The 21,646-nt window shown below is 35.6% G+C and overlaps 2 protein-coding genes and 3 pseudogenes across 2 annotated transcripts; 2 read left to right on the forward strand and 3 right to left on the reverse strand.

The window, feature by feature from the left end:
• Nucleotides 1–1,353: 1,353 nt before the first annotated feature.
• LOC120211824 (E3 ubiquitin-protein ligase At4g11680-like) lies at nt 1,354–3,574 on the forward strand. Its single transcript, XM_039210287.1, has 4 exons — nt 1,354–1,751; nt 2,588–2,710; nt 2,798–3,056; nt 3,201–3,574. The coding sequence occupies exons 1-4, from the start codon at nt 1,402–1,404 to the stop codon at nt 3,351–3,353; spliced, it is 885 nt and encodes a 294-aa protein (XP_039066218.1). The 5' UTR covers nt 1,354–1,401; the 3' UTR covers nt 3,354–3,574.
• Nucleotides 3,575–3,948: 374 nt separating this feature from the next.
• Nucleotides 3,949–8,654, reverse strand: LOC120211820 (annotated as a pseudogene).
• Nucleotides 8,655–11,582: 2,928 nt separating this feature from the next.
• On the reverse strand, nt 11,583–12,642 carry LOC120211825 (heavy metal-associated isoprenylated plant protein 45-like). The gene is made up of 3 exons (XM_039210288.1): nt 12,269–12,642; nt 12,088–12,163; nt 11,583–11,708 (listed from the first exon to the last, which is right to left on the reverse strand). Exons 1-3 carry the CDS (start codon nt 12,470–12,472, stop codon nt 11,587–11,589), a joined length of 402 nt encoding a protein of 133 aa, XP_039066219.1. The 5' UTR covers nt 12,473–12,642; the 3' UTR covers nt 11,583–11,586.
• Nucleotides 12,643–15,760: 3,118 nt separating this feature from the next.
• LOC120211821 lies at nt 15,761–18,046 on the forward strand (annotated as a pseudogene).
• Nucleotides 18,047–18,112: 66 nt separating this feature from the next.
• On the reverse strand, nt 18,113–20,902 carry LOC120211826 (annotated as a pseudogene).
• Between the last annotated feature and the right edge of the window lie 744 nt (nt 20,903–21,646).

Here is a 21,646-nt window from a genome sequence, read left to right on the forward strand (position 1 = left end):
GATAATCAAAGTGCTATTCACTTGGCTAAGAATCAGGTGTATCGTGCTAGAACTAAACATATTGATGTAAGGTTCCACAAGATCAGAGAGTTGGTTGCATCTGGAGAGGTTTTGTTTCAGAAGGTACATACTGATGAGAATGCCGCTGATATGTTCACCAAGCCAGTTACGACAGACAAGTTCAAGCATTGCTTGGACTTGTTGAATGTTTCGAGTTGTTAAAGAAGCAAGGTAACCCAACCCACATTGAAGTTTCCAAGGGGCAGGATATTCGGCAAGGTGGAGATTTGTTAGGTATGGCTCATAAATATACCAGTAAAGAAGACAGGAGATGGAACGGAGTGAGCGAACATCAACTGTCCTTACAAAGAAAGTCTCGTTGTGGAGTTACAAATTATGTGGGTTGGGGGTGCGGGGGCGTAGCCCCCGCGGTACGGTACAGGGTTGATTTTGTAATTATGTACCAGGGTTTTCTATTATAAATAGAGATATAACCTAGACCTAAAATATTATTGAATAAAATTCTAGCGTCGCCTAGGCACCGAGGACGTAAGCACATTGCCGAACCTCGTAAAATTCTCGTGTTCTTTCGTTTTCTTTACCTGTTTTCGTCAACATCTCCCTTACACCATTACATATGAGAACAAGGGAGAGTCAATTTTTAAACAGCGGAGGGTCAAGTGGCAAAAAACCCAATTTAGATACTGTAAGCCCTTTTAGTTTGGGTTAAATTTTATACAAGTAAATTTACTATTATTTTCCTTAATTCTGGTGCTGAGTAACTCCTTAATTCCTCCTCGGTTTAAACTTAAAATTTTTACTTCCATGTAAGCTGTTGCCTCATGTTTGGATGCTGACAAAACTGGGAAAATGAAAAGAAAATATGCAACAAGCCAACAAGTCTTGAACTTGTGATCACCATCTTCAGTTTAAGAGTTTTTGTTTTTCTTCAGTCCTGAGAAATTGGAAACATGTTTGGTTGCTGGGAAAACAAATGAAAGATAACCTTTTTTTTTGCATTCATTTGATTTTTGTAACTAGAATTGAAGATTATCTTGTTTTTTATTTCTGGCAGTTTTTCCAATCTAAGGATGAATTGCTGATAAATTCGAGGGAAGGAAGAAAAAGATGTATAATTTATATTTCTTTTTTAAATTATTATGTATTTTCTATGAAAAAAAATTCCTTGTTTTGGAGCATTGGTTGTTTTGTGTGCTTATGAATTGTATATATGCAACAGATATTGGAGGCTAAACCGAGGACAGAATTTTGTTGGTTTGCTAAAGATATTGACAGCTGATATGATGTAACTAACCTAAAGGCTTTCACCTTATGCCTGGGAAGTTCTATGCCTGCTTCTCCTGCCGTAATTGAAAAAGCAATCGACTAAAAAATAATCAAATGGACCAGACGCCTGAGAACCTCCATGAGAGAAATGATCATGTTCTTGATATACCAAATGATGGCCAACTTGGGAATAATGTTGAATCAAGAAATTCTCAAGAACCTGTGATTCAGCAACCTCCTACTGGTGGATCAAGTCATGGGAGTTTTATCTCATCTTTTTGCTTTTGGATTTATATCAGGCTAGTTTTCAATATAAGTCAGATTGTTGCATCAGTAGCTGTTCTTGCAGTTTCCAGGAATGAGAAGCCGCAAGCTCCATTGCCCACTTGGATTGTGGGTTACGCCGCCGGGTGTGCTGCTAGTATTCCCATCCTCTTCCAGCATTGTTTTCTCCCGTATCCTACGTAAGCGCTCACCTTTTTTCCGACAGTTTTCAATGTTAATCTTAATGCCTAATGTTCATAATTTGGCAGTTTGTACTTTAAGATGGTTTCTCAGTGTAATATTCTTCTTGGTGTGGAATCATTTGCATGAATTATAGATCTTCATCTACTTTGCCTGTTGTGTATTCCATTCCCTCTCCATACATGCTGGATGCTAGCTAGGTTAGAAGAACGGAAATTGAGAGTTTTGGAAATTTTGCCGTTGCCTCCTATAGAAGTTACCAAGCCTCGAGATTGTTTAACTTTCTTCTTTTACCGTGGACTCCTGTTCTTGAACTTGAGGTTTCTGAATCATGTTGCATGATCTCCTTTACATGTCTCAGTTCTTGATCATTAGACTTTAACTTGAAGTTTGGTTCTTGTTCTTGGAACCAGTCAGGTTTTCATATTGCAAAGTGCGGTTCTGAGTATATTCTGTTTATGAATGTCTAATATCAGAAGAAAATTGCTTTTGATCCGTGTGAACATGTTTTATGTTTTACATTGTGTATTTTCAATGAGGGGTGCTCTTTTCTGTACAGTGTTGTATTTTCTTCGGATGATTTTCACAGTTACTGCTATGTTACTGAAATAGGATAGAGATTAAAGAAAATCCACTTTTTGCTGTGCTCATGTTTAAGAAAGAGTTGAACACATTATTCTGGTGTAAATTTAAGCCTCAGACAGTATTTATTATATTTGGATTTTTATGAGCACCTTTTGGTTTTGTCGTAACATTTGCGTTCTGAGTGTTTTATGCATAACTTAAATCAGTTATATGCAATTGCCGATGCATTTTTTGCATGGTAACTTGGCAGGCTTAGCAGGTTATTGGAGCACTTCAAATGGGTTCTAAAAGCTTACTTTTTTGTGTGGTTTGTTATTGGAAATTTTTGGCTATTTGGAGGTTACTCTTCTTCAGGGGCTTCAAATTTGCACAGGTGTCAACACTGCCTGTATAAGTATTATACTACCCGTTGGCTTTTCTCTTATCTGGAAATCAACCGGTTTCTTTGGCTCCATTGCAGGTTATGCATAATGTTTCTCGTCTTCAGCTATCTCAATTTTATTATTCCCTTCATCCTGGTTGCGGTTTTGGCCTTCTGCTGTGGGGACCTTGGTCTAATTAGAGGAGCCCCTTCAGAATGCATTGATTCTCTGCCAACGTACACTTTCAAGTTGCAGAAAGATGGTAGTGGCAGCATAAAGAAAATTAATTCTGAAGTTAAAGGAGGGGCTGTAGCAGCAGGAGCCGAGAAGGACTGTGCTATTCCGTGGGATGATGCTGTAGGTTCCGGAATGCAATGCCTTGCTCATAAGAATAATTACTTCTACTTAATGCTCGAGGAAGCTTTATAATTACATGCTTTACACTTTTTTGTTATCAACCGGAAACTGTCGGTCCGCTAAATCTGTATCGTCAATATGCAGGTTTGCTGCATTTGTTTGACAAATTACACGGACAATGATGTGCTGAAGGAGCTCCCTTGCTCTCATGTCTTCCATAAAAGCTGTGTAGATAAATGGCTCAAGATGAAAGCGCTCTGTCCGCTTTGCAAATGCACGGTTTTGTTGAAGAAATAAGGGTTCTTCGTTTTTGTTAATGGTATTACCCAAGTACGTAATCGCTCTTCCGAGTACATTCCTTTCCCAGTTACCTTCTGCTATTGAATCAGATCAGCAATGTTGGAGAAAAATGAGAAGAGGGAAAAGGAAAGAAGAAATCTAAATGCAAAAGGTTGTACATACAAAGGATATCAGTCATACTTGAAATACAATCTGTTGATATCAACCCCTTTTACTCAATTTAAACTTTTGTGAAGGTGAGTCCAATGATTCTAATTCGTACCGTAAGCTGATAAATTAACAGCTCAGTAAGATTTCTAGGTAGTAGTAATATGTCATATGCAGAACTCTTGTCACCAACAAAGAGTTTTAGTGCTTAACTCGAGGATATTGATAAATGATAATGCTTTTTTTAGCCGTATGTTAAGACGACGCACGTGATCATTTCCCCTTAAAAATTGCACGTGAAATGAATTTTATAACTTTTCATTGAGAAAGTGTGATTATATGTAAAATGATATTAATTATAAAATTAAAGGTATAATTACAGATACAGTCTAAACACGTTGCAATTGTGTCTATATCCAACATGTCCTTAGCTAAATAGGCCAGTGAATATAAATTTGAATTTTTATTACTCATTTATTTTTTCCGCTTTTCAACACTGAATTGGCCTGGCCGCCTAGAGATAACGAATCATTGGTTGTGGTTTACGATCAGGGTCTTATTAAGTGTCCATCCAACCCATATTACCACTACTTGATGCTAAAACCCAACACACTTAGGATTCTCAATAACCTTTTAGTTATTTTCAAAGCACAAGTTGATATGTTAACCTTACACTTGCAACTCTTCGGCTCCTGCACCTAATGCTTCAAAAACTGCCTCCACTTCCTTCGGGTCAACTTCCTTCAAACTTGGGGGGTTCCACTTTGGATTCTGCAAAGACATGAAGAGGAGTCGGAATTATGGATAAACGAGGATGCGTACAGCGGCAAGGAGCGTATTAGAGCATGCACAACCACACACAATACACACCACAAATGCATGAACATGCACATTCTAAATAAACAAAGTCGATATATCTGGCAATTATCAAGATTTAGTGGAAGAATAAAGAGGGGAATATTAACAGATGTTAGCATGCTTTCTTAAGTATAACCCTGGAAAGCGACAGATTTATCTTGGGGAGAAAATAGAGCAGAGGCAGGAAGAGCCAACCTGATCTTTGTCAACCAAGACTGCACGGACGCCTTCCACGAAATCATCCCGCAAAGAAGACCGTAAGGCAATGCGATATTCGGTTTTCATAACACCTTTTAGCTGGAAATGATCAATCCAACACATATGAGGTGTTACTAGAAAGTATGGCTACTGCACAAGAAATTTACTTGGGAATTGAGAGATGGAGCAAAAGGCAGTTGAATTATACATCTCCAGACTCACCGCTGTAAATTCATTGCCATGTTTACCATATCCAGATGCAACTTTAGAGAAATAACTTTTGGTTAAGCAAAGAGAAAAGGGAGCACCCTTTCCGAGACCCTGTAGAGCATCATTAGCCCACTCTGCCACTGCAGAAAGACACCGTTAAACATATCAATATTGCCGTTTTCCGTGTCGTACTCAACATCCACAAGAGCACAATAATGATGCATTTGCAGTTCAATTTACTGCTTGGATTAATCAAATTTAGGTAAGCTTACCCGATGCTTCTGTGCTTTGCCGATGTTTCTTAAGCTCTTCGATTGTCTCACTAACCGATTTGCCTGCACTGAAGCATGAACTTATCTGAGGCAAAAGCAGCTTCAAGTCAGCTTCGGACTCAGGATTACTGCTGTACTTTGCCAACAATGTTGTAAGATCCTTGTCTGGATCCTCCGAACTGTGTGAAAATAAATAAATCATTTATGATTTTGAGGGAAGGAACCCAAAAATACTTATGTTGCTAATAAAACCACTGCATCTCCAGTTTTTCGAACATATAATTCACAATCCTACTGCAAAATACAAGATGAAATTACAATAAAACCAAGAACAAGTGTTAAAGTTCATATTTTACAGATTCCAGCCCAACATGGAGACATCAAACAACATTGGTCCTCAAGATTTAACACTTAAACATGAAGCTGATTTGGTTTGGAATGTAAAATCAAAAAAGTTCCTCATTTAGAAACATTTGTAAGTTTCCGTAAGATCCGAAATATATTTCATTTCCACTAAAACAGAAAACCATCAAATTTAAACAAGATCAGAGATATACAAGGTACTGGATAGAAGCGCTTCCTTCAGTGAACCCAGATTCCCAGATGGCACATAGTGTGTTCCAAGACCTACATATAGTGCATCTGAAGGTGTTGATATCCTTCTCCCGGTCATTCCAAGATATGTACCTGCAGAACTCCATAATTGTAAATGGAAACAGTAGAGGGGTCCAACATTGAGCGAGCTGAAAAGAGCAAGAGAAGTGAACGGTATTTGTGCAAGTTTATAACAACATAAGTTCAACTTTAAGCATTCAGCATCTCCAAAAAGTTTTAAAAAGACAAGGTTCAAAATAAGCACGACCCTCCCACGTCAAACCCAGTACTACTGGTTTAATCTATAGCATTCTATTACAAACTGCTTTTGGTGCAGCTCCTAGAGCTTAGTTTTAGAGTAAAAGAACCATACCAACGGAACCCCCTCCAGGAGTTTTTGCTGCTATATATGAAAACCCAACATCGGGAAACAACCCAATTGCATTTTCTGGCATGGCTAGAACAGTCCTCTGACCCACAGATTTGTGCAAGAAGAAAACATTAGAGAGAAAATTAGTAAAGCTATGATAATTTAAAATGCAAGATCAAATATTTCTGGCCAGAAGAAAGATCAGATTGTACCTCAGTTACCACTCTGTAGCGACCATGACCAGATAGGCCAACTCCAAAGCCCATTGTTATGCCATCCATGAATGATATATAAGGCTTCTTGTACTCAGAAATTTTGCATACTAGAGAATACTCTGCTGTAAAAACCTGGAAAAACAATACAGCATAATTAGGTAATTTACTTCAGATAAAAGGGTAATATGAAAAACACAAAAGTGATGGAACAACATTACAGCGATGAGAAACAACAAGTATAACAGACAAGTCGACAGTTAGAAATGATATCTAATCCTACAAGCACATAATGCACATATGAGGAAATCAAGCAAACTATATGCTATATTCATTGCTGGTACAGAGCACTCAATTGAGCAGAGTTAACATGCTTCCATCCTATCATGTTAGCGGGCTACATCTTGGACATGTAACAACAGATCATTTACAACCTCAATATGTTTACAACATTAAACACTTCAAAGAGTTAAAACTGCAAGCAAAAGTGCCAACAGTTGAATTTTAAATTACGCTCCTATGGATGTGAGCAAAAGCTAATTTCAACCGGCTGCAAATTGAGGACAAATTATGTTATTCAAGTTGTATTACATTTACAGTCAAAGGACACTTGAGATTCATATCACTTGAAATTATTCAATCCGAACTATCCCCCCCCCCCGAATTATCCACCTGGATTTACATAGAGCTTCATAAACCCAGACTCATGGATGCTTGAGATGTCCAAGTTGCATAGAATTACTTAAGTTTCAAACTCTCGTGAAGCGTTCCTATACTTTGCAGACACTGTTAGGCAAAATCATAGCCACGGTAAAACTTGTATTTTGAGTTGGAAAAGGTGATAGACATTTTTTGCTGACCAAATTTTAGCAAATTGGAGATATTTGTGATATAATGGTATGTAGTTAACCTCAATCATATCTGAGAGTTTGTTTTTCTCTGTAACCTGCTTCACATCACCACAGGCACATAAGCTAAATCTAAGCTATCAATGAGAGAAGAACAGTACATTGAACCCAAAAGTTAAAGATAAACTAGAAGAAAAAGGATAACCTCATCCCGCCCTAAGGAAAAAGGAAAAATAGGAAGAAGAATATGGCAAACAACTTTAGCTTGCAAAAGGCAATTTAACAAGAACTGGAAAAATATTTAACTGCAAGCTAACAAGAAACATTTGTTGCACAATGCATGCATTTACACAATTAAGGGAAATGAAACCTTTGGCACAAGGGGTGTTTCTATCCTTTTGGATTTCAGCAGCAACACCTTTAATATCCATTCCTGCATTAACCATCAATGATTAGCTATTTAGCTCGAAAAACTACCCGAACATTAGCAACATGAAAAATAGCCTACAAGGATATCAATGCCATTCGCCATTACAAACAGCTTCTAGAAATGCTATTGTACATGTATTTTTGCCCGGCCAAAGAGGAATCCTTGATTTTTCTCTTCAAAGTACCTGCACAGAAGGCACGTGGTGTGCTGCCCTCGATCAGAACACATTTGACCTTTGGATCCGATTCCCATTCATCAAGAATTTGCTTGTGTTTGATATCCATATCTGCAATAATCATAATATACAAACTAATCTGTGAACTAGTAGTTCATATCGAAACCAAAGAAAATGCATGACGCACTTAATCTAGCAAATTTTGCCGTTAATTCTCAATAATATCTAAATATTAGTAAACAAAAAAGATTCTTTTTTTAACCTCTTGCAGAATCATTTCATACTTTTTAAGTATACTCCTCTTCGGTATAAGTGCCAGCAAATTATTGAATATTGTGTTGCTTTCTTACTCGGTCTTAAATATTTTTTGAAAGCTTTATCCCTACATCAAACTTTATCCTTTATATATCAAAGCAAATATTTGTAATTGAAAATCGAGCTAGAACATATCATTCACTTCGAATTGGCTTTCCTCCGATCAAAGTTAATCTTTTAGCTCGTATATGAATGAATTAAGCTTAAATAATAAAGAAGAGACAATTTAAATTACAAAAAGCACCTAAATTCATAGCGTTGAGAGCTTTGGGACGATCAAGAGTAATGACCGCGACGCCGTTTGGATGAACATATCCTTTAACAAACTCTTCAGCGCCAGCCATGGTGGACAAGTTCCGCTGACGACTAGAAAAAGAAACGCTTCCGATCGACGACCTCGAGGCGTCGCTGCAAATAGAGAGGCCGGGTGAACGAGGAGCGAGACTTGAAAATCGAGCAATAGCGGCAACCACCAATGTTTCGGGGTAGTTTGGGAACACGGATAGCGGCAACCACCAATGTTTCGGGGCGAGTTTAGAGACCGAAAAGCATTTCATGCTTTCCCTGGTTTTTTGACTTTGCTTCAGTGATTGGTGAGTTCAACAACCGAGTAAGAGCCAGATAATTTGGAAGAATCTTATTTCCCGTTCCGTTCACCTTGAAGATCGCCTAATACAGTTCCATGATATTTGGGTCTAATAGGCCTATAATTTCCAGGCTGTATTATAGTATTCAATTCAATTACGTACTGCTTTCGAACCCACACAAATTCTTGTATGCATCATCTACGTGATATGGTATTGTTTAACTTATATTTTAGGCTTAACGCAAAAATAAGTTGCCAAATTTCGAAAAATGATATAGTGTCTAAATAATTTTTTATTAAAAATATGTGTCTAATATTTCTAAAATTACATTTTTTAGGTGACTGAATATTAACCGCTATTAAAAATTCTCCATTAAAAATCTCTGTTAAGTAATATGTGTCACTTTCTGGTAATTTTAAGAATTTATTTAAAAAAATTTAAAAATATTTTTTTTTTTAAAAACCAAACAACATCTCTTGCCTTCCCTCTCCATTTCCCTTTCCGTAGTCATTGTTAGTTAGTTGTGACCATCATTGTCGTCGTCATCAGCACCGACGTCAACCCCAATCAAACCCACATTGGTCTTTTGTCATAATCTACCATCATTTTTCGTAGAGAAACATTCAAAGGTTTGTTGGATTTTAAGCCACCATCGTTGTTCTTTGTCGATTTCGACGTCCATAAGTCACACCGCCATCACCATTTGAACTACCGTGCAATTCCGATCAAAACTCAATCATTCAAGGATGACGATGATGGCCAGAGATAGTCGACGACAATTGATAATTAGTTGAAATGAGAAATTTTAATTCTTTAGGTTTTTTTAGTGAAAATTGGGGGGTTTTATAAGTAATTTAAGTTTTTTTTATTTTTCCCTTTTATTTTTCTAAAATAATATTTTTATTATTAAATTTTTTTTAAAAACATAATGGTAGACACCTAAAAATAAAACTGAGAAAACATTAGACACTTATTTTTAACGAAAAATTCTTTAAGCATTAAAGTGTTTTTCGATGCATATTTTGAGCACTTATTTTTATTTTAATCATATATTTTAAGTTAATAAATAATTTACTAGTAAAATAATATTATAAAGTAAAAATTATATGTATCATTTAAAAAAATAATTAATTAAAAATTACATGAAGTATACATGAATAAATTAGCAATTCCACTATTTTTAAAAGGTTTAGGGTTAAATTAGACACTTTGAAAGGTTGAGGATCAAATTTAGTTCAAAACAAATAACGACCAAATTGAAAAATAGTGTAAAACGTGAGGGTCAAATTTATTGTTATGCCATTTCTATATCTCATTTCCGTCTTATATAGAACAATGGGTAAATATATATTGATACTTGAACTTGGTTTCAATGTTTAGTTTGGCACTTTAGCTTTTTTTTCCCATTCAAGTAGGTACATGAACTCGGCTTCGAAATTCAATTCAGCACCTACATTTTTTTATCAAATCACGTACTTGAAATTGAATTTTTTATTTAAATTGGTACCTAAACTTTATTTTTTATTCAAATTGATACTTACGATTTAACCAATTTAAATTAAGGGTGTGTTTGATAGCTAGAAAACATTTTCCGGAAAATGCTTTCCGATGTTTGATAGTTGTAATTTGTTTTACGGAAAACATTTTCCAATGTTTGATAGTTGTAATTGATTTGTCTAATTTAATTCATTTTCCTAGTTCCTTTGTATTTTATGTAAAATGTTTTACCATATGATTTTTCGTAAAACATTTTCCTAACTTTTCACTTCAAAGTAGCACTCAAAAATATATTGTTTTATTTATTTAATATTTTAGTATCATTTTAATAAAATATTAATTATTAAAATATTTAATATTATTATAATATAGTTTTAATAATATTATATTTTAATATTATATTAATATGTACTCATATATGTTATATTAATATAAAAGTTTAATAATTTAGTATTATATTAATAAAATACTAATAACTAAAATTAAGAGTGTTAAAGTGATTAATTCAGTCACATATTGAATTGAATTACCAACCAAATTAACTTAACTTTTTTTCTTTAATAGTTAATCGAATCAATTTTTTTAAATATTAACCGAACCAAAACTTATTCACTTTGTGTAAATCATTTTCTATAAAATTAATTATAGTGTATAAACCAATTAGTGAAAATGGTTTACACAAAATCATCAAAACACCGTAAAATATTTTTTTAAAACTATTTTTCATAAAATGTAATTTGTAATTCATTTTAAGTAAAACAGTTTTAAGCTAATCTGTAAATTATTTTTCAGAAAATCAATTACAATCTATCAATCAGACCCTAAGTAAAATTCATGTTACAAATTTAAACCAAAAGGCCACGTTCAAGTACAAAAGTAGACAAACAAAAAGTTTAGGTACCAAATTGAACCTTTAAGCCAAGTTAAAGTACCTAATTAGATATAAAAAAACTTAAGTGCCAAATTGAACCTTGAAGCCAATTTCAAGTATCAAAATACATATTAACCCATCAACAATCAGTGAAATGAAAACTCGAATGTTTAAAACATTATGACAAAAAAGGTGAAGGAAGCATCTGAGATGTGAAAAAGCATAACCTCAAGATTTCCATTTCGTTTCCATGACTAGATGGGCAAGTTACTTATAATCCAAGCCACATCTTATCTTATGCATACAATAATTTAAGTTTATGATTGATTGAATCTTGCCCTCCAATGGGTCCTGGTCAGTTCTTGCACTAAACGATCAAACTCTTAAAAACCACATGTCATGTCGGACAAAATCACATTAAAATCACACGGTATCTTAGAGGTATATATATCGATCACCACTTCCGCAAGACCATGATGTTCAATGCATCATTGTTTTTTACTGCTAACAAAACACAGTTAGCAACATAAAACCTGACCAACAAGAGCTTTCCCATGTCTAAAAACATAAAATATGATGATATGTTTAAAATATGTTATAAAATGATACGTACAATGCTACGAATTTTTTTTTTTTTTTGTGTTCTTCAGGAGGTCCAAAGCTCTGTACTTTTAACCTTTGAGACGCTCTCGAGCACTTCAGAAGGGAGTATATCACCAATAACAACTACCCTTTTGCTTTCCAGGTCTACCTTGTACGAGGTCACTCCTGTTTTTTCATGGGACAGCTAGGAATTACATTATTGTCATAAAAACAGACAAGCTATAGTGCAACACAATCACGTTGCATTATAATATGTTTGGATGAGTGATGCATTTTGGTCATTATATTGCTATTACCTTCTGGTCTTTTTAGGCTTACTGAAGTCTGACATTGTTAAACATCTAACATAAACCCAATTTAAAAATGTATGGTGGATGTTCAACTAGATAAAGGTAAGTTGGTGGTGGCAGTGACTGACAGCAAAGAGTTAGGTTCAACCTCTTCTCTCCACCAAGGAGAGAGAAATGGTGATAAAGCCCTTTTGATCCTTTATCAGGGAAATGAAAAATGAAAGGCTAAGATGGTTTTGAATGAAATATCTTACCGTCAAGTTTGGAAATGTGTTTCTCTACTTTCCTTGCACAGCCATGGCAATGCATGGAAACCCTTAGTTCCACCATCTGCAAAGACCAAAACAAATGGGGTGTTTTCATTAAGTATATGTTTCTATAAGTGAGCATATACAGAACACATTACAGGCATAAAAAAAGAAGGGAAAACCTTACCTTAGGCTTAAGTTGAAAGGCCAAGGTCTGATTGCCAGAAAAAACATCTTTCAATCTCAGCAACTGGGGCTTTTCAGATGTTATCAGTGGCTTCTTCTCAAACTCATCATCTAAAGTGTTCATGCAGAAACAAGAACATGATGAGCCTGAGATTGAAGACAGATATAAACAATCTAGCATCTTACCAAAACTGAGTTTTCCCATTGCTTTTTTTTTTCCACTCACTCTGGTAATTCAAACATGCGTACATGAACCAAAATGTCAAATCTTAAAGGAAGAAAATCAAATCAAGTAATAATAATAATATCTGTAGGGAGACAGAGAAGGAAGGGAGCCAAAAGGTCAGAGTTTCTTGGGAAAAGCAAAAGCTATAATACCGAAAACCTATTAACCAAGCAAAAGCAAAATCACCGCCAAGCAGACATATGGAATGTGATGAGCTACTTCTAAAGACAATAAGCGTCCACATTAAAACTTTTGGTTATAGTAGCGGAGGGCAGGATAAAGCAAATTTCATGTGAGATATGGGAAGTAAAGCAATTAAAAAGGGATTATAGTTAGTCGTGCAAGAGATCGCTGAGGAGAAGCTGAACCAAGCTTGCATGTGGCCATGGCCACGGAATGTGATGATACCTAACATTTATAGCCAAAACACTATGTAACCATCCTTCCTTCTAATATCGGTTCTCGATGAAGTCTACAGTCAAATTGGATTAGACCTTATTTATAGATATTAAATTATTTATTACTCGATTCAATAGACTTTTAAAGACTTAAAAACATCTTTAGTTGGGTGTATATGTACATTTGGTGTATGATCATGGCGCATGACCTTAAGCATGCACTAAAGAATCAATTTTAAGTTTTCTATAATCATTTATAGAAGAATTGGTGCATCTTATATTTCATATTACATCATTGTCTTAGGATATGTGACGGAGTGGAGATTAATAATTCAAAAGGAATAAGGTGAGAATTGAAATTTGTTGGTAAAAAATGCCTTATAATATACGATTTTGACATTTTTTTTTGGATTTGTCAAAATGACCAACAAAATCGTAACGCGAACTCTAATTTTTCAACTCAGTTTCCAAATTCGTAACGCGATTGTAAGATGTGCAACGCGATTTTGAAAAATGTGTTGCTGCGATAGTGAAAAAGTGTTGCGATAGTGAAAAATCCAAAATAAGTTTACATTCTAACTATTCCAAATTCACGTGGAGTTTGAAACAATAAAGAATGTGTTGCGATAGTGTAAAAGATTCTCAAGCCATTTGTAAGATCTTAGTTTGAAACAATAAAGAATGTGTTACGATAGTGTAAAAGATTCCCAAGTGTTTGCAATGCTCAATCCCACATAGTATTGGAAACACTATTGGAAATGGGTATTTAAGGCTTGGATTTCTCACTTCCTTGTTGAGTGGAAGAGAACAAGGGGGACTCTCGCGCACCGCCGCCGCCGCCGTCCCGTTCCGTCTCGGGTCGTGGTCGTGGTCGTGGTCGTGGTAATACGTGTCTTCGACAAGTCCGCGTGGATAATATCTTTTTAGAGAAAATTCTTAAGAAATCGCAACGAATTTGGACTAACGTAAATTTGGAAAATCGCAATGCGATAGTCAAAATCGCGTAACGAATCTGGAAACTGATTTGCGATATTGGAGATCGTGTTGCGATAGTCAGAATCGCGTTGCGATTTACATATTCGCATTGCGATTTTCTAAAATCGCGTTGTGAATTTGGAAAATCGCGTTACGAATCTGGAAACTGATTTGCGATACTGAAGATCGCGTTGCGATTTAGAGATCGCATTGCGATTTTGTTGGTCATTTTGACAAATTAAAAAAAATTAATCAAAATCGTATATTATAAGTCATTTTCGGTCACTGAGGTTATTTTATCTTAAATTATTGGTGTCCTCTCAAGTCAGAAGAGAATAGATTATTGGATGATTTAATTATATTTTGTAACATATGACTTTAATGTACCTATATTAAATGTAGGGTTAATTGCACAAAATTCCTCAAATCACGAATCAGATTTTAAATTAATCTTTAAACTTCAAAATATTTAAATTTGAGTCGTCAAATTATCATACGATGCGAAAAATTATTAGATGGTTCATATTTACCACATCATCCATGGTCTTAAGTAATAGGATCTATCCATTTCATTTTTTTCAAAGTGAGTCTTTACCTTTTTTTTTTGTACATAAATAAGGAATGAATAATTATTTAGAATTTATTTTTAGATAGATAAATCTTATTAATTAAAACCATGAGTTATATAATGAATCAGATCCATCTAATAATTTCTCCATGCATTCACTTATCTATGAACAATTTACCTCAAACATGTCAAATATAATATTATTAAAATTTAGGATTCAAGATTTACATGCAATAACTAATACATATGTAATTAAAATTTAATTCATCTATTTCAAATATATTTCACATCACTTTCAAGATATTTTTTAATATTAAAATTAATGATTAGACTCACGAAAAGACTTAATTAACATGATATTCATATTTTAATAATTAACCCTTATTTATAAAGAAAATATTTTGTACAAGATTAATGGGACCAGATTGGTCCATGTCAGTGATGAACGTTCCTTTTTAGTGTGTAAATAGAGGAATATTTAAAAATCAGTAACTAAAAAAAAGTAAAGTGAATGGTATAAATGGGTGATCGGTAAAGCATGTTAAGCACGCGGTAGTCATGTGACATACGGTCAAGCAAGACACCAAAGCTGGAATTACAAATAATTTTCACGTGGAAGCATTTAAGAAATGTGGGCGAAAGACACGACAAGCACCAAATATGGGTGCAAAATGCATATGTTTTGGTCTCAAAAGAGCATTTAGAGCAGGCAAAGCACCAGTGCTATATATGCAACAATGGATCGCAGCAGCCAACTGCAATCACATAATCAAATTAATTTTATTTTATTTGGTGAAAAAAAAATCAATAATTTAAGTCATAATTAGAATTCAAATTGCTAAAATGAGTTCATCCAAATTTAAAAATGAGCTAAATCATAAATAAATTGATTAGGCAATTACATACGTTCAAGCTTTTTTATTGATCTATAGAATATTAGGATGTTTTAGTTGGATAGTTTTCAAATTTTTATGTAATATTAGATCTTTATCAAGTGATTTTGAATATTGATTTGATCCTGTTTATTTTAAATTGATCAATTAAAATTTATCAATTGAATTATTTATTTAAACTTATTATTATTTTTATTTTTTCTTATTCAGTTTTTTTGGAATTTAAATTAAGTAAATATGAACTGCTGATTTTCATGATTAAATCAACTTAATTAGATTTTACTTGCAGAACATGGAAGTGCAGGGTTAGCTCTTTTAACCCAAGTAAGGCCCAAACTCAAATATCCGAAATGCCCAAATTCGGGTCCACTCGACCCTCGTCATCAATCTTCAAAGCTTCCAAACCCTAGAATTTTCAATTGAAAGTTTTGTTATTCTCACGAGTCACGTATCCTTAGTTTTCTTTCTTCGCTGATCTCCAATTTCAATTCTTTTCAACCAAACCAATCACTAAACTTCCCAAAACCAAACCGTAAGAAAAGGGTGATGGATGGTATTGAACCCTGCTCGTTTAATCGCCATCCTCAATACCCTCGTTCGACCAGAACTCGTCATGTATACAGTTACGGACCAGACGAAGAGCTCGACGATGACGAAGAAAAGGAACAAGATACCGATTACGACAATGACCCAGATGTTAACTACCGCCGCGTCAAAGATGGCGAGCATTTTGAAAGGTACCCAAAGCGGCAAAAGCTGAGAACTTCGGTCCCCAGTTTCCATTCAAGACCCGACCATAGAGATAGCTTGAAACGTGAATATGATTGGACTCAGCAAGAGATATATGTTCTGTTAGAAGTTTGGGGGAATAGGTTTTTGCAATTGGGGAGGAGGAGCTTGAGGGGTGCAGATTGGGCTGATGTAGCTGAGAAAGTTAGTGATGCTTTGAAGAGTGTGAAAAATGAAGCCCAGTGTAAGCGTATAATCGATGGGTTGAAGAGGAAGTTTAAGAAAGAGAAAACGAAAGCAGAGAGAATGGGATTGAATTCGAGTAAATGGGCCTTTTTTAGGAAAATGGAGATGTTAATGGGGCTGGGTTCATCTTCGTTTGGGCAACAAGAATCTGGTTGGCTTGTGGAGTAGATTCTGGGGAGTTTGTGTTTATGAATCCACATGTTTATTTGGATAGGTCTAATGGTTTTGATGAGATGAGGGATAGTCCAGCGGAGTCAGAGATGGATGAGGAGGATGGAGAAGAGGCTGATGGAGAGTCGAGGATGAAAGCCGAAGTACATGATGAGCATTCGATGAGGATGTTGGCCAATTCGGTGCTGCGGTTTGGTAAGATATATGATAAGATTGAGAGTAGTAAGAGGGAACATATGAAGGAGTTGGAGAAGATGAAAATGGATTTTCAGAAGGACTTGGAGGTACAAAAGAAGCAGATTTTGGAGAGGGCACAAGCAGAGATTTCAAAGTTGAAGGAAGAGGATGATGATGATTACTATGATGAGGAGACTGAAGATGAGGATGCCAACAATGAAAATTCCGCGGAGAATATCAGCGAATAGATTTCTTGGTGTGTAGTGTGTACTTATTTGTATCATTTGTTCCCCTCTTTGTATTTGTTAATTATTGCTTGTCTTGATTTTTGGTATGATAGTGTTCCTCTGATCTCTGGAAAGTAGAGTCTTACCAAAATAAGCAAGATTTGTAGCATTGTTTAGTTCCGTTGTTTTAACTTAAGAAGCATATATTATCAGCTTATTTTAACTGATTTTTCCTTTTTTTGTGTAGTAGTTGATATACCCCTTTCCTGATAGTGGAGATTAATGCTGCTTCAAGTTAGGAATTTTGCTGGTTTTGTTGTGGTTTTCTTTAGCGGAATGACAAATTTGAAAAGCTCAATAGTTGGTTTCGTCTGGTCATTGGTTCGAGTTCGACCTAAGCTGATCAGGCTGGACTTTATTACCTGTCACTATATCTCAGTGCCTTAAGATAACTTGTAAAGAACGTTGTGTAAAAGGAAGTAGATGTCTAGGCAATAGAAATAGAGTTGTGTTCGGTTGGTAGGTGATAGAGGTAGCAATGCATCTTGCGGTAAATTTTATTTTAAGATATAGATTAGGTTTCTGTATATAGTAAAATTAAGTTGCAGTTGAAGTGAATGTGAGATGGCTTATATTATTGGTATGGAATGGACCAGAACTTGTAATTTTGAAACTTCTATTTCTTAGCTTTTTTTTATGCATCTTGAGCACTTGTGAGATTCTCGACTCAGGTATTAGAGTATGATTGCCATGATGGTCACTTTTTATTACTTGGCTTAGTTTGTTTCCTGTCCTTGGTGATATAGATCCATCACAATCTGTTATATGATCACCTAGATTCATGTGTTGGGACCATAGTTTTCATGCTTGGCGTAGCATGTTTCCAGTTTAAATTAAATTTTCTGCTCTAAATAATGTTATATTCTGAGCATTGGAAGCTTTATAAAGAACGATCACATCTGAACGTTTAAGAAGTGTGATTAATGGAGGATCTTATGCTCTCTGCTTGGTGAGATGACTTATGGCAGTTGAAAGTTCCAGTCTTAATGGATCTTTTGCGTTTCGAATCTAATAAATGTATGATATATTAGGGCTAGCTTTCACCATCTTCATATGCTGCCATATGAAAAGATTGAGATCATTTGACAGTTATAACCTGGCGCATTTGAAGTTTGCAGACCAAGTAAATGAACTTAGGTTCCCCTTGAGTTTCCATCTTTTCTGCTCAAATTTACGCTGTCTTTTAAATGAAGAAATTTAGCTTATGTCATTTGCAAGCTATACTATAGATCATTTGAAAAAAAGACTAGATGCTCGATTAGGGTCTAAACTTTTGAGTTTCGGCTCGTACAAGGATCAAATAAAGACCTAGCCTTTTCGGACCTGCTTACGGATTAAACCTACGTCAGGCCTAAATATTATTATGAAATTGAGGTATAGCTCCGGGGCTTTTTCTGTTGAAATCACCATGCTTCATTTTATGCTCGTAGAGTAGGGGTTCAGTGCCAGGGAGAATCGTGAATAGGGGTTACAACGGACTTGATTTGGAGAAACTGGTAAAGTGAATCCAAACCACTATCTCTTCCAAACCCACTCATTTTGTAACCACCATAAGGACAATCGTTTTCAAGCTTAGTGTAACAATTGATCCACACGATGCCAGCACGGACCGATCTTGATACGGTGTTTGCCACGTTCAAGTTCTTGGTTATGACCCCGGCTGCGAGGCCATAAACTGTGCTGTTTGCCCTCTTAATTGCCTCTTCCATAGTTCTTCCAAAAGGAAAAACCAAAACGACTAGTTAAATAGGCTTATCAACAAAAGCAAAACATATTCTTTTTATTAGAAACTATACTTACTTGAACTTCATCAATGACATTACAGGCCCAAAAATTTCTTCTTTTGCTATGATCATATCATCCTGTTAGAGACAATACCCCCATAGATTAAGAAACATCCAACATGAGTGTTTTATCTAACATCGGCCAACAATATTTGTTAGAAAGTGTACCTCAACATCAGCAAATATCGTAGGCTGGATGTAGTATCCCCTTTGGCCAATACCCTTGCCCCCCGTTAGTAAGTGGCTCCTTCTCTTTTGCCATGTTCGATGTAAGAGAGAATTTTCTCAAATTGCTCTTTACCAGTATGCACCATTTGTAAAAATGTTCAATAAACCCATATGTATCCTAATTAGGGGTTCAATAGTAATGTGGGCTTGTATTCAAGAATGAGTCTTACCTGGGGTCCTTGATTAACCCGGGGATCAAAGGGTCTCCCACAACCCATGCATTTGCTTTCTCCACCAACTTGTTCACAATCTTGTCATAGATGCCTTCCTGAACATAAACGCGAGAACCTGCAATGCAAATCTCTCCCTACGAATTCACAACATCACTCATTGTTACAGCCAAACTTAGGTTCCAATTCTGGAGCTAAAAAAACAAAGGCCCTACTTTGTTGAAGAAGACACCATTGAAAGCGATATCCGAAGCCTCGTCGACATCAGCGTCATCGAATATTAACAATGGTGATTTGCCTCCCAACTCTAATGTGACTGGCTTCAGATTGCTAGCTGCTGCCGCCATCATGATCTTACGGCCAACTTCAGTAGACCCTGTAAATGTCACCTAAAACACACCCACCCCATCAAAGGTAAAATGCTCATTTCTTCATCCATGTGAAAATTTTATGTATGAAAATGGATCATTACTTTATCAATGCCCATATGAGAGCTTATGGCAGCTCCAGCAGTGTCTCCAAATCCGTTCACGACGTTAATCACTCCATCAGGGATGCCAGCCTGAACAACAGCCAAAAGGGGAAGGGTTAATTTCTCGAAGGTCCCCCAAACTATAATCAGAATTCTGAATCGGTCCTCAAATTTTAAAATATTCTAATTTAAACCTCTAGAGTATCAACATGACATCAATTAAGCCACTCTGTTAGTCTATAGGTTTATATCCACGCTAACCCTGTGTTTGAACTCAAATGTTAATTTTACCAGCTTAGAAAGATGAGCAAAGAAAAGAGCTGAAAGAGGGCTGTGCTCGGCAGGTTTGATGACCAAGGTGCAGCCAGCTGCTAATGCGGGTGCAGCCTTTGTGAAGAACATGATGGAGGGGAAATTCCAAGGGATTATGCATCCTACTACCCCTATGGGTTCCCTTAGAGTGTAACCCTGAAGCCCCTTGGACAGCTTCAACACGGTTCCATGGACTTTATCTGCTGCACCTGCATAGTAACGCAGCGTGTTTGCTGCAACTGGCATGTCCACGAGCTTGCAAAGAGAGAAGAGCTTTCCCCCGTTAATGGCATCCAATGCTGCTATTTCTTCTACGTTTTCTTCAATCATGTCTGCTAACTTCATCATCATCCTTCCTCGCTCCTGATTATCCACTTTAGTTAATAACAATGTACTAATCGAATCGAGAAGCAAATCAGCAGGGTCGGTATGTAGGAGGGATCCAACAACAATTTTACCAATAAATTCTAGAAAAGCAAATTTATCAATATTTAAACAAGTGTTGGAGTCATTGCACATGTGGGGGGTGGTTTCATAAAATAAAAGCTAACATGGGGATCTAGTTTGGTGGAGAGCATTGACCAAACCAAAATATTCAAGCAGGGACTAATTGTGTAGTTGGACAAATGGGAATATAAGAAGAGATGAAATTCTGGGAATGAAATTACAGAGCCAGAGAAGCGAGGCCAAGGGCCATGGTCGAAAGCATGACGTGCAGCTTTCACAGCCAAATCAACATCCTCACTGTCTGCATCTGAAACTCTGACGATCACCTCCCCTGTTCTTGGATCCATTGTTTCCATCGTTTTCCCTGCCAAATATCTTGTTGTTTTCTTAAAAAAAATACTTGGAATGAATGAATCTTCCCTCAAAAGAAAATGGTAGGCAGCTTACCTGAAATGGAATCCACGAAATGGCCGTTTATAAAGAGTTTGGTGAATCTGATTGGAGGGATGTTGGAACTTCCATTGCTGTGATCTGCCATTTCCTCTTGCTTTCTTTCAGCCTCAACGTCTTACTTAAGGAGGACTAAGCTTCCTCTTTTGTTTATTGCTTTTAATGAGCAGGGAGGGGCGGCGTTTGACGAGACATGCACATGTCAAGTTGTCAACACTTGTAATATGTTAATTATATAAGTATCAAAAACACTAAGGGTGCGTTTGGTTCACGGAATATAAGATTACCAGTGGGAATGTAAGATTAACAAGGAATAACATTACTGGGAATGTTGTATTTTGTGTTTGGTTGGCTTAGCAGGAATGTAAGATTACCGTGTTTGGTTAAAGGAATAAAAGATTATTGGAATGTATATTTGACCAAATTGTCCTAATTATATATTTGTGTAATATTACAAGTTGGAAAATATTTATATATTTTCTTTAAAAAAATTAAATTCATAATATTTATATATTTTTTACAAAATTAAAAATAAAAAAAAGTTTAATGAAAGGGTAAAATTTTATTTAAACCCTTGAACTTTATATAAAATTTTAATTATAGATTTTTTTTGTAAATCTAAAATAATTTAAGGATAAATTTGTAATTTAACATTCGTAAAATTTTTATTATTCGATGACAGAATAAATATATTTTTGAAAAAAAATAAAAATTTAAGGGCATTTTAGTCCAAAACGCCGGTAATCCCAACAATACCTAAGGAAAGGGAGGTAATGACATTCCCGGTAATATACCCCAAAAAATCCACTATTGATAATCTTACATTACCGGGAATAGGATTCCCGG

The sequence above is a fragment of the Hibiscus syriacus genome, unplaced genomic scaffold (genome assembly GCF_006381635.1).
Source record: "Hibiscus syriacus cultivar Baekdansim isolate YM2019G1 unplaced genomic scaffold, ASM638163v2 tig00109987_pilon, whole genome shotgun sequence".
Classification (NCBI taxonomy): domain Eukaryota; kingdom Viridiplantae; phylum Streptophyta; class Magnoliopsida; order Malvales; family Malvaceae; genus Hibiscus; species Hibiscus syriacus.

What these genes read in the sequence shown, in the direction of transcription:
- LOC120211825 (XM_039210288.1), bottom strand. Translation starts at nt 12,472, where the DNA reads ATGGGAAAACTCAGTTTTGGTAAGATGCTAGATTGTTTATATCTGTCT. An exon ending in CCTTTCAACTTAAGCCTAAG is followed by an intron (nt 12,164 to 12,268) that starts GTAAGGTTTTCC and finishes TGGTCTTTGCAG; the next exon opens with ATGGTGGAACTAAGGGTTTC. An exon ending in ACACATTTCCAAACTTGACG is followed by an intron (nt 11,709 to 12,087) that starts GTAAGATATTTC and finishes ATGAAAAAACAG; the next exon opens with GAGTGACCTCGTACAAGGTA.
- LOC120211824 (XM_039210287.1), top strand. Translation starts at nt 1,402, where the DNA reads ATGGACCAGACGCCTGAGAACCTCCATGAGAGAAATGATCATGTTCTT. An exon ending in TGTTTTCTCCCGTATCCTAC is followed by an intron (nt 1,752 to 2,587) that starts GTAAGCGCTCAC and finishes GTAACTTGGCAG; the next exon opens with GCTTAGCAGGTTATTGGAGC. An exon ending in CTATTCCGTGGGATGATGCT is followed by an intron (nt 3,057 to 3,200) that starts GTAGGTTCCGGA and finishes GTCAATATGCAG; the next exon opens with GTTTGCTGCATTTGTTTGAC.